Source organism: Pyricularia oryzae, chromosome 5 (assembly GCF_000002495.2).
Source record: "Pyricularia oryzae 70-15 chromosome 5, whole genome shotgun sequence".
In the NCBI taxonomy this organism is placed as follows: Eukaryota; Fungi; Ascomycota; class Sordariomycetes; order Magnaporthales; family Pyriculariaceae; genus Pyricularia; species Pyricularia oryzae.
Window position 1 is genome coordinate 3,581,801 of NC_017852.1, and position 15,680 is coordinate 3,597,480.

Genomic DNA, 15,680 nt, shown 5'->3' on the forward strand with positions numbered 1-15,680 from the left:
TAACTTAACTATTGGCGGGAATCACCAAATACTCAAGTTACCTTTTTGTTCAAAGCTATTACCAGAGTTGGCAATGTCCACAAAGTCCACACCGGCAAAAACTGTACCGGGAAATGGATTTCTACCCCTACCAGGACAATATCTGCGCCGAATCTCGACACGCAAAATTTCCTTTTTTGGATGCGCCCCTGAATCTGCACTGAGCCGCCCTGAACTGGCCTGAGTCTACCCTGAACTGCACTGAATTGCACTGAACTGCACTGAATTGCACTGAGCCGCCCTGAGCTTACCCTGAACCGCACTGAACAGGCCTGAGTCTACCCTGAACTGCATTAAATTGCACTGAGCCACCCTGAATTTACCCTGAGCCGCACTAAACTGCACTGAGCCGCCCTGAGCTTACCCTGAGCCGCACTGAATTTGCATTGAGCCGCCCTGAACTGCACCGAACTGCATTAAACTGTTATTATTCTACTTTGGGTTATCAACCCTGTGCCACATTTTGTGGTGGTCCATTTTCGGAATTCCTGAACATTTTTTTTTAACGTACAATAATGCAAAATAACAAGACTGAAACGAAAAGGCAAATTACTGGCTTAAAATTGTTATACCTAAACATTATTCCTCATTTACGCTTGCGATGTGCTTTAGATCGTAATTACGGAATTTTAACCATAAATTTTTTGGTTTTAATTGTACACCGACCTAGGTAATAATAGGATACGCCACTGATTAAAAGTTTTAATTTGTCGCCCAGATTGTTTTTTAGCAACGTATTGTAAATTTCCCTTTTAAATTTCTTTTGCTGTATAATTTTAGGTTGCCATTGTTAAATAATTAAAAAGTGAATATTACCTAAGTTTTTGGCGCAATCGCCAAATCCCATTTTTGGGCCTTCGGTTAAAGTTGCCCAACCAAAAACGGGCATGTCCAGAAATTGGGTAGGGTTTGGCCCAATTTCGGCCTTTCCGTGTTCCAAATTCATTTTTTTGGAATCCTAGTTTCAGACCTTCCAATATTCCAGGCATCCCAATATTTGACGATTTTGTCGACAAAAGTCCAAATTAACAGCAGGTTGTTTTTGGGCTTGTGGGGTCCAGTAATAGGTTCCAATTTCAATTGCCTGGCCACCTTTTCGCCCCAATTTCAAAGTTTATATATTTTATAATTTGCGTAATATCGCCTGTCCTAATTTCTTTTCAATATCGCCATGAACCAATTTAAAGGCCAGAATGGGTTCTAATAATTGATTTTTTGTTTACCCGGATTTCCGTTAAACAGCAGCGGGCAAAAGGGCCCGAAAATACCCCTAGTGTTATAACTGGGACGGTACCAGGGAGAGAAGGTAGAATTCTGCCGACAAAACCCAGGATTCCATAAGGATGGAATCGGGTAATTATACGTGATTACCAAGGTATAATATCGAGTAATCTTTTGAAATTAGGACTAACGCCAAAAGCAAGTTACGTCAAATGATCTGTAAAGATCAAAAGAAATCACACTTGGGCCACAGGCTAGATAAGCAAACTTACTAGTAGTAATAGTAGTAGTAGTAATATTATTTAACGCCGGGCTCGGCCCGGCTTGTTAGCCGGCCGTTAGCAACCTCCCGAGGGGTATTTCGGCGCGCGTTCTATCTTCTTTATTTATATAGGGGGAAAATAAAAAGGGCAAAGGCGGATCGTACCTGACCGGGTTCGGGCCCGGTCCTGTTTAGGGGGATAGTTTATTAACGCGACCCCGTATTTAAAATGCACGGAAAATTCGTTTAACGGTTTGTGCCGTGGAATATGGGTAAAAAAGCAATAAATTTATTCCTCGTTTAAATTCGAATCGTTTATAATCGGTATTTTTAAACGTAAAATACGTTTGTAACGCGCGGGGCGTTGGCGGGCCATTTTAAAACGGGCGTTAAAATAATTGGTGGTTATCGAAAACATTTTAAAATTTTTCGGTTGCCCGAAATTTATTTGGAAAAATTTGCGGCGTTGGGCGCGGTTTGGCGGCCCGACCGGCCGATCGTTATTAAACCACGGCCAATTTTTCCACATCGCCCGCGAATGGCGGTAATATACCGGGTATTTAGGGGAAGTCCGTTTCCAATACCAAATATACGAAATATTTGCATCCTGGTGGTTAAAACGGTTATAATAAACTTTAAAATCGCCATAACCGGTCCTTATAACCAAATAATGGCCCAATAGGGGTTTTGGCAAACGCAATTTTTCGGGTTTTTTTTCGGTATATATTGGAATTTCCATTCCTTATATACGGGGGACCGTTTACAAAATTTTTTATGCCACCAATTTTTTTTTATATTCGAAAAAATAATTTTAAAAACCGTACCGGTACCGTTATACGTGGTTTGTTAAATTTTCGGGTTTGGATCCGGCGGTCCGGCGGAACCGGCCTTGGCCAATTTATTAACCCGGTTATTTCCCGGAATTCCCTAATACCCAGGGTATTAACGGACCCGAATTTCGGTACCTTATTTTCGAAATAAATCGACAAAATTATAGAATTCCAAAAAGGTCTATTAGGACAAACGCGGCGCGTCGTCTTTAAAACCCCAAATAACCGAAATATTATCCATACAAATCCAAATCCGGGCGCCTGTGTTACGATCAAGGTATCGGGGTAACCTGTTCTTATGGTAAAGTACAGTGGGTTGAAGCAACTGAGCGTCTGACTGGGTAACTGGGGTTCTCAATTGTTACGATCAAGGTATCGGGGTAACCTGTTCTTAGGGTAAAGTACAGTGGGTTGAAGCAACTGAGCGTCTGACTGGGTAACTGGGGTTCTCAATGACTGGGGGTGAAGTTATGATCGTTCTCAAGTAAGTATTGAGGTTAACTAGAGTTTGATTGCTGCTAAGCAATCCTAGAATCGAATCTATCTACACGGTAATGAGTGTGCTTTATATAGTCCGTTGTCCCTGGTAGTGATATGTTTGCTATGTCGGATATGTTGGTGAGCGGTCATATCACTCCTATCACTTGCTATGGGTGCTATGTGATTCTTGGCACCTATCAGTCATAGCACCCTCCTTTGGTCACGTGCGGTCACGTGACCCTTTCCATATGTAATCCTCTTTCTGTCGGTCGGTACCATCCTTGGTTGATTGTCGTCAGGAGGGGTGTGACCCCACCTGGCCTTTCTGGTACCGGCCCAACTGTCTGGTCGTAACACATTTGTACTATTTTGTTACGATCAGGGTTGAAGCAACTGAGCATCTGTCGGGGTAACTGGATACTCTCAATGACTGGGGTGAAGTTATAATCGGTCTCAAGTATTGAGGTTAACTAGAATTTGATTGTTGCTAACCAATCCTAAAATCGAATCTATCTATATGGTAATGAGTGCGTTTTATATAGAATATGTTCCTGAAGTGATCTCTCTTGATCTCTGGAGATCGTGCGCCACCGCCATCAGCTTTAGGGGCTAGCGCCGGACACCTCCCAGTGCAATACCCAGTATATACACATAATTTGACACCCACCACTTTGCTTGTAAGCTTCGCATAAATCTTTCCGGCTGCTAAGGCTTATGTGGGGATTAGTTTAGCGAAAACCTTACATGCCATTTAGCTGAGCTTGGTCTTCTGCGACCCGTCGGCGCTAATCCTGTACTTATCCCACTTGACAATCTGGGACCAAGGGATAATATCTTTCACCGCAACTTCTTCTTCGATGGCGTGATTGTTTTCAATGCCGTCTTGGATGTAGGCCTGGTTAATATCGATAGCATTCTTTAAGCCCGCAGTCTTAATGTGATAAATCCACACATCCCTGCCCTTAAAATGCCTTCCAAAATATCCAACAATCCAATTGTAATCCTTGGAGGTCGAAATAAATGGGTCCTGGTTATATCCTGGCTTGCCAGGCTCCATTTTGACGTGTTGGTCATAGCTCATAGAAGAATCCTTGGCTTCACCAAACGAGCCGCCGCGCGGGAGGAAACCGCCGTCGGCCCTAATTGTATCGGGACTGCGAGCGTCACCCCGGTAAACCGTCGGTGGGAGGGTTGCAGCAGCAAGGGCTAAAAGCATGCCAACGTTCAGAATCTGGTATTGCATTATGTCAAACCGAACAGGAGGAGCAAAAAAGAAAATGTGCTGATAAGGATTGGAAGTTAAATTAGGATAAATGAAACAATAACCAAATTGATATAAGTTAAATGTTAATGAAAGGTGTGCAGGTGGGATAGTGGCTTTTAAACTATTGTGAAAAATAAAAAACAGTTTGTTTTGTTTGGTAAATCGGCAGATGTATGGAAGAGGACCTCTGTAATGACCAGCGCACGTTGTTAGATTTATACTAGATGAGAAGGCAGAACCCTCCCCTACCACCGTACGTCTTTACGTGGGACTTCACCGGCTTAATTATTTGCAAAAGCTTCGAATGCCTGATTTTGTTTTTTTTAGCCAAACTATTACCAAAGTCGGCAACGCCCACAGAGTCAACAACCCTGCGCTACTGTGCAAAGGGAAACATATTTACCCCTACCATTCTAATAAAACATCGACTTCGCCACTGGTTTACTTGATTTTGTTTTTTATAAAAATAATTCTAAAAAAAGGCTATAGGGGCATAAAATTCAAGGAAAGTACCAGGCAGCGTAATGGGTTCTTCACTATATTCGTGAAAATGGGTCTCGGTGAAACAATGCGATAAAAAAATAAAGGAATACAGGCTTTGACAAAGGTACATGAAATGTGTACTAACCCAATATAATTTATCTTTACGGGTTGGCAAAGGTCGTAGGTCGGAAATAGTTGCCTCAGGCACTCCACCGAAGTTACCATCCATTTACTAAGCACTTCAGTGCCCAATAGGCATAAGCGACACGTGGGTGAAAGCATGCATCCCAGTAAGCACTGGCCCGACAGCCAACCAACAACAGAGGGCCTGGCAAAAAGAATGGAGTTCGGAGTGGGGGCCACGTTAGGGTGGAACCTATTAAGGGAAACCGGAGATCTAATTGGACGGATCCTGTCTGCACACTTTTGGCGGAGCCGCTTAATTGGCTACATCAGTGACAGGTGTGGCCTACTTTTCTGGTGGCCATGGTATACACTTCTTGGAGGGCTATTTTTTTTTCATCTGGTCGTTATTCCATCCGGAAAGCCAAAGCAATCCGTGCCGTCGTTCAGAAATTTCGACCACGTGCTCTGATGGGGACCTTGTTGGAGTCCTGAAATCTTTGCTAGAGGACAAAATATTTTACTCCGATTACTACGCAAAAGAGATCGACATTATTTATCACCCGCATAAGTTTTTTTTTTTGCAAATACCCGGCTAAAAATATATTAGTTTTACTTTAAACTGGCATCCGCTGTAAAGCGTTGTTGCTAATATGCCAAAGTTATAAACATTGTAATGCAACAGTGGGACGATACGTGCAACCGTACTGGGATCGAAACTTAAAAACGCATGGCCGCATTGCGAATTTGTCTATATTTGTGTCTGCGCCGTGGCGAGGTGTGTATAAGTAAGTCAAGTTTCTAAGTATAAACTATTCCTCATCGTTTACTTGTTTTTCCACCCTTTATTTCTTCTGGATAAATAGGTGTAATACGCTGTAAAATACATACAAAAGTTATAAAGAGACATATCGCAACGAGTATTTGGCCATTATCCTTGCAGATGTTTTGACACAAAACAGGTTAACTACAAGCAAGCCCCGGACTTTTTTGTAAATTAATATTCTTATGCACGCTTTTCAACATATATAATAAGAAACGGTACATTTTTTTAAAGTCAATTTCGCTTTGTTTATATTTCCAGCGGTCCGCCTCTGAGATTGCGTTCAGCGCTCTGTAGTAGACGCAAAATCGCAGTGCGCCGCCTGGCTTCTTCACAAAAATCACCGGCGCGACTGCCGACAATTTGCTGGGTCTGATAAATCCTTGCTTCAGCATCTCGTCAAGACATTATGAATTTCGTCTAATATATATATAACTAACGTGGTTTATCAGGACCCGGGCCACTTTTTCGGTCGGTCCAAGTCCCAACTTCAATTGCAACGCCAGCATTATTTATTTTACCTCAATACAATCGGAAATAGATATATCAGACATTTCTGCATCCTCCTGACACATGCGCGCATTATGTCCTGTATTGCCGCAATTACCACACCGTCGTTTAGTCACCGGTCGCGCACTTTTCCCCTCCCCATTTGTATCTTCTTCCTCCTGTACCGGACTATCCGCATTTTTTAACTGTAGCAAATTTTGAACCTCCTGTATAATAGATGACCCTCCTTCGCGAATACGTGTTTTTTTGGCCCTCCGTCGCTTATTAAGCGCTTCGTTGGCCTTCCGAAGGCTGCGGACCTCTGCTAATAAAAACGTAATTTGGTGCGCCATTCCGTCCATACCTTTTGCCAATCGCTTTACTGCTTCAAAAATTGGAGTGGAAGAGCTGCTTTAATAACGATTTATTCGAGTTTTAACAAACGTTAATTGACAAATAGCTTTTGTCGGGTTATACGGCGTTTGAGAAACCCAAGATTCGGTGGTGGGAAAGGTAGGTTTTTTGGGTGAAGGCGTCCGTAGTTTAACATCCAGCTTAGATACAACCGTTTCCGGGTTATGGGGAATAATTCCGGCTCCTCGAAAACCCCCAGCTATGTTTTCTTTTGTTATAGACTTTTTGTAGGCCGCTGCAAAAGCCAAAAAAAAGTCGACTTTGCTAATGTTAATGATGTGGGCCCGGATAAAATCGTTGATTTTTTGACCGTACGCCCGCTTTAAAACACTAAACACTCCGACGTCAAGCGGTTGGGTAAAGTGAGATAAATAAGCAGGCAGGCAAAGCGGAATAATATTGTGATTTTTGCAATAGTTTTCGAATTCTGGCGATTGGTGGCTAGCATGCCCATCGAATACCAATATCCGATATGCGCTTTTTGTCCGCGATTTTGTATGATGATCGAAATGCCGAACCCAATCCAGGCCTGTTTCGTTGTTTGTCCATCCGTTGGGGGTAGTTTTAACGTTGCGTACCCCCTGTTCGGCACCCCCCCTGTTCGGCACCCTGAAAATCTAACAACGAAATGCCTACTTTTATAAACTGATTTAAATATAAAATTATCAACGGACAAAAATACAATCGTTTTCACGCTTCTCCGGTTCATTAACCTCTTCTTCATCAGCTAAAGGTTCCAAATTTTCTATATCATTTTCCTGCAATCCAACAATGTTCTGTTTGTTAACCAAAAGCTCGTTTGGATCCGGAACCACCCTCCTCCTTTTAACCGGCCGTATTGCCTCCAGTTGTGCTTCCAATAAGCTGATTTTTTGCTGGGCGCTAGCCAAAAGGGTATCTTTGGCTTCGAAGCTTTTTTGGACTTTTGCAAATAAAAGACGTGAAGTAGCGTTGGTTTTGTTGGATTGGGAAAGTTTTTGCAGTTGAAGTCGGATATCTCGGGTCGTTTTAGGGGTTTTCCAAATAAGTAAAGACGGGTCGTTAATTTTTTGGGCTGGGCTTTCCAGTGTTTTATCCCTTTGCAAACCGTTGTTTTTATCTTTTATAACGTTGGCGTTGCTATTTTCTAACAAAAAAGGGCTTAAAAGTGGTTTAACCAAGTTTACCGGCCATAACCCCGTTGTACGCCAACCAGATTGAATGGTTTTTGCTATAAATGCTTTTAATCTGGCTTTTCGATAACAAAGTAGGAAATTTCGTTTTCCAATAACTGTTAAACAGCAAAATTGGCTAACAAATCCAAGTTGACGTCGATAAGCTTCTTTTAACGGCCCAAAAACCGATAGATCCAATGGTTGAAGAACGTGTGACGAATGAGGGGGTAAATATAGGAGTTGAATATTATTTTGCAAGCAAAGAAGCATAAATTCGTCCGTTATATGTGATCCATGGCCATCCAAAACTAATAACCGCTTTTCAGGGGTTAAAGGTTGGGTATACGGAATAAACACCTTTTTTAACCATTCGATAGCCGTTTGGTTATTTGTCCACCCGTTTTCGGTTGCATGAAATTGCCAATTATCGAAAGGGCTTAAATCCGTGGGAAACCATTGTTGTTGTACGTTTTTTCCCTTAAATATAACGAGGGGAGGGAGGGCAACGCCCGTAGCCGATATACATTCGATTATAGTCGTCCAACCACGCGTTCCGGGCTCTTTTCGTTGCAACGGCCGGATCCCGTTAAGCCCTAATACTAGGCCATTAGATCCTTTGCCTTCCATTATACCGGTTTCGTCCATATTCCAACGGTTTTCCGGTTTAATAGCGTTAATAACCGGGTTCGTAATATAAAGCCACCAAGATTTAATTACCTCCGTAGTAGCGCCATTAACCCGGGCGTTATCTATTCGACGGGGCCTTTGGGTTTTAAGGATTGGATAACGAGCCAAAAAACGAGTTATCCAACGTTTTCCAAGGCCTTTTGTCTCTCCGGCGGCTTGAAGAATTCGTTCGGCAAAAAAGCGTAATTCTTGATGCGTTGGCGGAAGCCCTAAAGCTGTTTGGGTAAGTACCCAATCAGCCAAATGCTTTTCCTGTTCCGTGGAAAGCCTTTGAAAAGGGCTTTGTGCTTTTTTATAAGGTTGAGAACCTTTAAGTCGACTTTGAAGTGTAGACCTAGGTATTCCCCATTTTCGGGAGGTTTTTGCAATTGGATTGCCATTATTGACGTCGTTAATTGCAGATATAAGCTGTTTTTCAGTATATTGCTTCATTGGAAAATGGAGAATTAAAATCAGAAAAAAGTAAATCCAAAAGTGACAGATTCATCGAGATATTTATAATAGAAGTTGGAGGATAAAAATAAAAGTGTTGTTATTTTTGGGTGCCGAACAGGGGGGGTGCCGAACAGGGGGTACGCAACGTTAATACGCCAAATTGCGGGAAGACCGCCTTCTATATACCAATTCGCAAAATGGTGGACGCCTTTGACGATGAGATATGGGGGCACGTCGTAACCGTCGCCACTGATGCAGCAGATTGCAATAGCCCATTCTCGATTGCCAGGCTGGATTTTCTTGCTTTTTCCGCGTCTTTCGGACCCAATTACGACCATAACGTTGCGTACCCCCTGTTCGGCACCCCCCCCTGTTCGGCACCCAAAAATAACAACACTTTTATTTTTATCCTCCAACTTCTATTATAAATATCTCGATGAATCTGTCACTTTTGGATTTACTTTTTTCTGATTTTAATTCTCCATTTTCCAATGAAGCAATATACTGAAAAACAGCTTATATCTGCAATTAACGACGTCAATAATGGCAATCCAATTGCAAAAACCTCCCGAAAATGGGGAATACCTAGGTCTACACTTCAAAGTCGACTTAAAGGTTCTCAACCTTATAAAAAAGCACAAAGCCCTTTTCAAAGGCTTTCCACGGAACAGGAAAAGCATTTGGCTGATTGGGTACTTACCCAAACAGCTTTAGGGCTTCCGCCAACGCATCAAGAATTACGCTTTTTTGCCGAACGAATTCTTCAAGCCGCCGGAGAGACAAAAGGCCTTGGAAAACGTTGGATAACTCGTTTTTTGGCTCGTTATCCAATCCTTAAAACCCAAAGGCCCCGTCGAATAGATAACGCCCGGGTTAATGGCGCTACTACGGAGGTAATTAAATCTTGGTGGCTTTATATTACGAACCCGGTTATTAACGCTATTAAACCGGAAAACCGTTGGAATATGGACGAAACCGGTATAATGGAAGGCAAAGGATCTAATGGCCTAGTATTAGGGCTTAACGGGATCCGGCCGTTGCAACGAAAAGAGCCCGGAACGCGTGGTTGGACGACTATAATCGAATGTATATCGGCTACGGGCGTTGCCCTCCCTCCCCTCGTTATATTTAAGGGAAAAAACGTACAACAACAATGGTTTCCCACGGATTTAAGCCCTTTCGATAATTGGCAATTTCATGCAACCGAAAACGGGTGGACAAATAACCAAACGGCTATCGAATGGTTAAAAAAGGTGTTTATTCCGTATACCCAACCTTTAACCCCTGAAAAGCGGTTATTAGTTTTGGATGGCCATGGATCACATATAACGGACGAATTTATGCTTCTTTGCTTGCAAAATAATATTCAACTCCTATATTTACCCCCTCATTCGTCACACGTTCTTCAACCATTGGATCTATCGGTTTTTGGGCCGTTAAAAGAAGCTTATCGACGTCAACTTGGATTTGTTAGCCAATTTTGCTGTTTAACAGTTATTGGAAAACGAAATTTCCTACTTTGTTATCGAAAAGCCAGATTAAAAGCATTTATAGCAAAAACCATTCAATCTGGTTGGCGTACAACGGGGTTATGGCCGGTAAACTTGGTTAAACCACTTTTAAGCCCTTTTTTGTTAGAAAATAGCAACGCCAACGTTATAAAAGATAAAAACAACGGTTTGCAAAGGGATAAAACACCGGAAAGCCCAGCCCAAAAAATTAACGACCCGTCTTTACTTATTTGGAAAACCCCTAAAACGACCCGAGATATCCGACTTCAACTGCAAAAACTTTCCCAATCCAACAAAACCAACGCTACTTCACGTCTTTTATTTGCAAAAGTCCAAAAAAGCTTCGAAGCCAAAGATACCCTTTTGGCTAGCGCCCAGCAAAAAATCAGCTTATTGGAAGCACAACTGGAGGCAATACGGCCGGTTAAAAGGAGGAGGGTGGTTCCGGATCCAAACGAGCTTTTGGTTAACAAACAGAACATTATTGGATTGCAGGAAAATGATATAGAAAATTTGGAACCTTTAGCTGATGAAGAAGAGGTTAATGAACCGGAGAAGCGTGAAAACGATTGTATTTTTGTCCGTTGATAATTTTATATTTAAATCAGTTTATAAAAGTAGGCATTTCGTTGTTAGATTTTCAGGGTGCCGAACAGGGGGGGTGCCGAACAGGGGGTACGCAACGTTATGTCCGCAAATTTGGCCCATTATAAAACCGGTTTCGTCGAAGTTGTAAATGTCGCAATCCTGGATGCCGTATTTAGCTTTTGTATTGGTTACCAATCGAAACCACGCGTTTAACGCGTTAGGATCTTCGCAAAGGGCCCTCTGGAAGTCGTAGGCGCGAGAGAAACGCGTCTTTAGCTTTATACGTCGCTGGACAAAGCGATAAGCCCATTGCTTACCGACCGGTCGCGCGTCCCGCGCAGCGAATAAATGGTCGGCCATTGCGGCCACATTAGCGATCTGAGGCGGAAATCCTCGAAAGTCCAGGTCCAATATATACTGGACTATCACCTCCTCTTCGCTTTCCGTCAACTTTTGATTGCCTGGCCGACGGTCGGCCAAAGAAGCGCGACCATTCATTCTGGCTTGGAGTGTTGATCGCGGCACATTATAGGTTGCAGCGACCCGTCGAATATTGGGTTTTTTGCAGATCGAAGCTCAATAAGCGCTAAATTGATTTGCGCTTCTTGGTTTGACGGTTCCATTGTTGGTGCTGGAAAAAACACGTATTGAAGAGAAAGGATGGTTCATGTTGGAAAAATGGCCCGGGTCCTGATATGGCCCGGGTCCTGATAAACCACGTTATATATGTTTTCATCCGCTCGCTCGCAAGGAGATCTGTCCGGCCTAAATGAACCGGACAATATCCAGCACACGCATAGGCGTGACGGAAAACAACGGGATCACATCGAAATAGTGTGTCCCCGTCGTCAATGTGCTTTTGGCAATGGTGTTCCCATTTCTGCTTATCTGTGACCCAGTGGCTGCATAGGAAACAAAATTTGGCGAACTTGTTATCGGCTTTGAAACGCTTTTCAAAACATCGATATATATGCAGCCACCTTTGCGAAACGTGGAGGCTAAAAACCAATATAAGCAATTAACAACGTGTTCTGGGGTAGCTAACGTATGCTGTTGGCATATTATGTTTTACAATTACCTTTCAATCATTTTATTGCAGAATTCCACGGGGCATATGCCGTTTTTAGGCCTTAGCTGAGATTGGTATGCGACCTGCCAGTCCCCTGTGCGAAAAGCAATAAGATCTTCCAGCGCTGAAATGCCTGTTGGACTTCGAAGCGTTTTTCTCTGAGCCAAAGTGCGGAGCAGCCGGTGGCGTTCAGGCATTATGTGAATTATGCGAGAAAGGTGGTCCCGGTGCCAATCGCTCTGCTGATCAATTGCATATTGCCGGTATTTTTGAAGCTTTTGTTTTACGAACCTTCGACGATTTTCGTACGCCTTTTTGCGAGCGGCTATATGTTGCTCGTGTTCCTCTTTTTTGAAAAGGCCGCCGTCGATAAGAGTGTTAAATGTAGAGATATATTCTTTCAGTCGAATATATTCCTCGTCTTGTTTCAGCTGGTCGACTTCCCGTGCCGGAAATTGCAAAATCAGGTCGCTGTCCCATTTTATCGTTGCCGATCGGAAATCTTTAGTAAAATCACGCCTGATATCCATCTTCAAATAACTTGCCACGCCATCCATTGTATTTATTGCACCCAAATAATACCTTTGAAAAACTGATGAATTTCTATGGTCCGCAAAAAATTGGAACTGCTCGATCGATTAACCATTATCCCCTGTAATAAAATTAGCATATTATGGAAATGGTAAAGCGCTATTCTTTTACCGTTAGCTTTAACAAGGGTTTCCCTTCGTGCGTTATAAAAGCCGCCAATACCATTTACAAATCCTGCGCGTTTTGCCCAATTTGAAATATATTATAATACGCTATTTGAATTTTTCGTATTATATTCGGAACCAGTTTTCGTCCATATGGGAAAAACTGGATGGTTTTTCAAATTATCCGCGAACAATATAATTCGGTGGTTTCGGCCCTTTTAAGGCACAATTTGCAAGATTTTTTGCAATAAAGGATTCCTTTTTATAACTTTAAAAAAAATAATGTTTGCCAGCCAAAAAAGTATTGGTTATAAATACAAAGGCGGGGGGCCGGAGTTTGACGATATTTTTTCGGGCATAATATGCTCTGGTCTAAACAAAAATAAGCAATTGCATTACGGGCACTTAATGGCGGATCGATTTACTGCCTATCGTTCTTTCCTTTGCAAATTGCCTTTCGTACCTTCAATTTAAATTGAGCCTTTCCGTCTTTCCAGCCAATTAACAAGACGAAATCCTATTTCAAAGTCAGCTTTAATCAAATAATATGGGATTAAAAAAGTATTTTACCTTATATTTTGCTCCATATAATTCTGCTACCCTAACAAAATTAAAGCAATGTGTGTTTAACAGATTGGCGTCGTTTACCCGATACCCCTTATATATGTAGTCATGGAAGTTTTCGAACCATAGAAATTGATGCAATTTTACAAAATTCTTTATCGTAAGGAACTTTTGCTTTTTGCGTAGGTTTTTTAAACCAAGTTCGTCTGCTAATTCACTTTAAATATATTGTTTACAAACATTAGGATTTTATTTATATTAGCAAATCTTTTTTTGATGTTTTGAAAAAGGAACGAAACACTTGATAAAGAATTAAAAAAGTACTTATATATACCATTAAATGTTTTATTTCTGGTGGTATATTTGTTTTATGGTATCGTTCCCACGCATTGCAAAAATGGCGCGTAAAACATCTTAAATTATCCACTGTCGGTAGCCCATAAACTTTGTCAAATTTACCCTTTTTCCCCAAAGCCAATGCTTTGACGAAATGTTTTATAATTCGCATATTTCTAAGGTCCGAAGGTCCTTTTAATTATATATAATTAAAACAAAGATTTTATTTAGTTTTAGGCATTTTGGTATAATTAAATGGTTTATTTACCAGAACCATATGGCAAACGCGTCGTCATAACATTTCTTGGTCTTATCACGAAATCTTTTGCGTAATTGATTGGCACTAATTTGCGAAAGATCAGTTGGAAGCCCGTTTGTTAAAGCACGCTCCATCACGACCTCCCCGTATATTTTCTGTTTTTTGGTGCCCATAGTAACAAATTGCTGTGGTTTCAATTTTTAAAAGAGGGTGGGTAATTCTGCTGCTGTTTGTGGAAAGCGACGTTAAAGGATATAATGGTAATAATAGGAATGGTTGGTGAAACGAGAGAGATTTTGGTAGGATTACCAGGAAAATTGGAAAGTTGAGGTACGAGGGCTCGCAATGTTTGAAAATCTCGTGTTAAAGCCATTGATAAAAAAAGAGAATTTAACAGATATAAAGAGGTAAATGAGCGGTTATATACAGTTTGCAGGCCAGGGGAAATTACACCTGGTTGCCTTATGGGTCGATATTGTAAAGAAAACCTCCCTTGAAATCTTCTGGGTCCATGTTTGCCAAGGATAATGGGCACTTGGCTATGTGTGTGATCGTGAATTTCACGCCATAGGAATAAGGACTGTGCCGCTTCTAAATATTTTTGTTGTTTTTACATAGCAAAATATCGGGCACTTCCAACAGTCCAGTACATGTCCGTCAAAGAACATAACAGAATCGAGAATATGATACAGCACCGATCAATTACACCTGGATCTTTTCTTCTATATTGTGGGTGGTGACCGGAAATGGCCTATTTTACTAATTTCATCCTGCCTCGGATCGGGTTTGGATATCGGTTAAAACTGCCTCGGCTTGGTATGGTACATCCGTCTCGGTCTTTAGGTGAGTTTGCGTGAGGAAGTTTGTTGCAACCAGGCAATGTATAAAGCGCCTCAAAATCGATTTTAACCATACGCAGCATTTTGCTGGCTATTTTTTGCGTTATTTTCTGTCAAAATGTTGGATTTTTCAACCAAAAATTTATTTTCAACCAAAAAAATGTCCGAAAAAGTCTTTTCAAAAACAAGAAAAATGTTAGTAAATCGGAAATAAATCATCTTAATTCTGGACTTATTTGGGAACATTCAACCATTTTCAAGGACCATTGTTGATCGACATTTTTTTGGAAGACTAGTTTTGGGACACAATGGAGACAGATTTTCGTCCTAGTTTTGGAGGGTCAAAATTAGGGACCAACGTACTGCTCAATTGCAGGAGCTGCTAAATTACCGAAAAAGGAATGTTGACTGAACCACAACTGAGTGAGGGTGAACAACACCTGAGCAGCCTGAACAGCGACTGAGCAGCGACTGAACACACTGAACAACGCCTGAGCAGCAACTGAACACACTGAACAACGCCTGAGCAGCCTGAACAGCGACTGACCAGCCCCTGAACAAGGTGAGCCACAACTGAGTGAGGATGAACATAGCCTGAGCGCGGGTGAATTTTGCCTGAACAGCCTGAACAAAAGCGGGGCGAATCACGTGGTAGATGTCAGGGATGCAATGGTCCAGATTCGGCGCAGATAACACTCACTATAGTAGGCTTCGTTGCTAACTTGCTGCTGGGTGCGGCGGCCGTTGTCAAGCCGCCCATGCCTTAAAGTCTCTTTTTGAATTTCTGCAAGATGGGAAAGGCAAGAACTCAGACTGGTTCGTTTCAAGGCTGATTGGAGACGGAAGTAAAAAACATGCTTTTGAGTTCGGCATGCTGGGATCTTGCCCTGATCTTATATCTCATGTCCCACAACGGCTTTTGCCGCACGACACGCACACCCGGTAAGCTCAGACTCAAACTGTGGACTCTTTTTTTTACTAAAAGTTCTCAAAGTCAGCCAGTCACATGGGCAACCATGCACGTCTGGTGTTCTAGACTGAACCTTAGAAAACGTGGGGACGCCGCAAAGGTTCCTTCAAGCCTGTATTTTAGTCCGTTGTTAAGATGAATACCT

General features: G+C 42.0%; 6 protein-coding genes across 6 annotated transcripts; 1 reads left to right on the forward strand and 5 right to left on the reverse strand.

Moving 5' to 3' along the window:
* Positions 1-225: 225 nt before the first annotated feature.
* MGG_00232 (uncharacterized protein) lies at positions 226-456 on the reverse strand (the record flags this gene model as incomplete). The annotated part of the gene is made up of 2 exons (XM_003718824.1): positions 226-322; positions 404-456. 2 exons carry the CDS (start codon positions 454-456, stop codon positions 226-228), a joined length of 150 nt encoding a protein of 49 aa, XP_003718872.1.
* A 3,127-nt stretch (positions 457-3,583) lies between these two features.
* MGG_00230 (uncharacterized protein) lies at positions 3,584-4,075 on the reverse strand (the record flags this gene model as incomplete). Its single annotated transcript, XM_003718825.1, has 1 exon — positions 3,584-4,075. The coding sequence occupies one exon, from the start codon at positions 4,073-4,075 to the stop codon at positions 3,584-3,586; it is 492 nt and encodes a 163-aa protein (XP_003718873.1).
* Positions 4,076-4,859: 784 nt separating this feature from the next.
* Positions 4,860-5,698, forward strand: MGG_17496 (uncharacterized protein; the record flags this gene model as incomplete). Its single annotated transcript, XM_003718826.1, has 3 exons — positions 4,860-4,869; positions 5,388-5,490; positions 5,599-5,698. 3 exons carry the CDS (start codon positions 4,860-4,862, stop codon positions 5,696-5,698), a joined length of 213 nt encoding a protein of 70 aa, XP_003718874.1.
* Positions 5,699-11,926: 6,228 nt separating this feature from the next.
* Positions 11,927-12,429, reverse strand: MGG_14707 (uncharacterized protein; the record flags this gene model as incomplete). Its single annotated transcript, XM_003718827.1, has 2 exons — positions 11,927-12,005; positions 12,164-12,429. 2 exons carry the CDS (start codon positions 12,427-12,429, stop codon positions 11,927-11,929), a joined length of 345 nt encoding a protein of 114 aa, XP_003718875.1.
* A 408-nt stretch (positions 12,430-12,837) lies between these two features.
* MGG_17497 (uncharacterized protein) lies at positions 12,838-13,084 on the reverse strand (the record flags this gene model as incomplete). Its single annotated transcript, XM_003718828.1, has 2 exons — positions 12,838-12,939; positions 13,031-13,084. Coding segments are annotated over 2 exons (156 nt in total), but the record flags the coding sequence as incomplete, so codon positions are not given.
* A 1,547-nt stretch (positions 13,085-14,631) lies between these two features.
* On the reverse strand, positions 14,632-15,325 carry MGG_17498 (uncharacterized protein; the record flags this gene model as incomplete). Its single annotated transcript, XM_003718829.1, has 3 exons — positions 14,632-14,656; positions 14,929-15,014; positions 15,266-15,325. The coding sequence occupies 3 exons, from the start codon at positions 15,323-15,325 to the stop codon at positions 14,632-14,634; spliced, it is 171 nt and encodes a 56-aa protein (XP_003718877.1).
* Between the last annotated feature and the right edge of the window lie 355 nt (positions 15,326-15,680).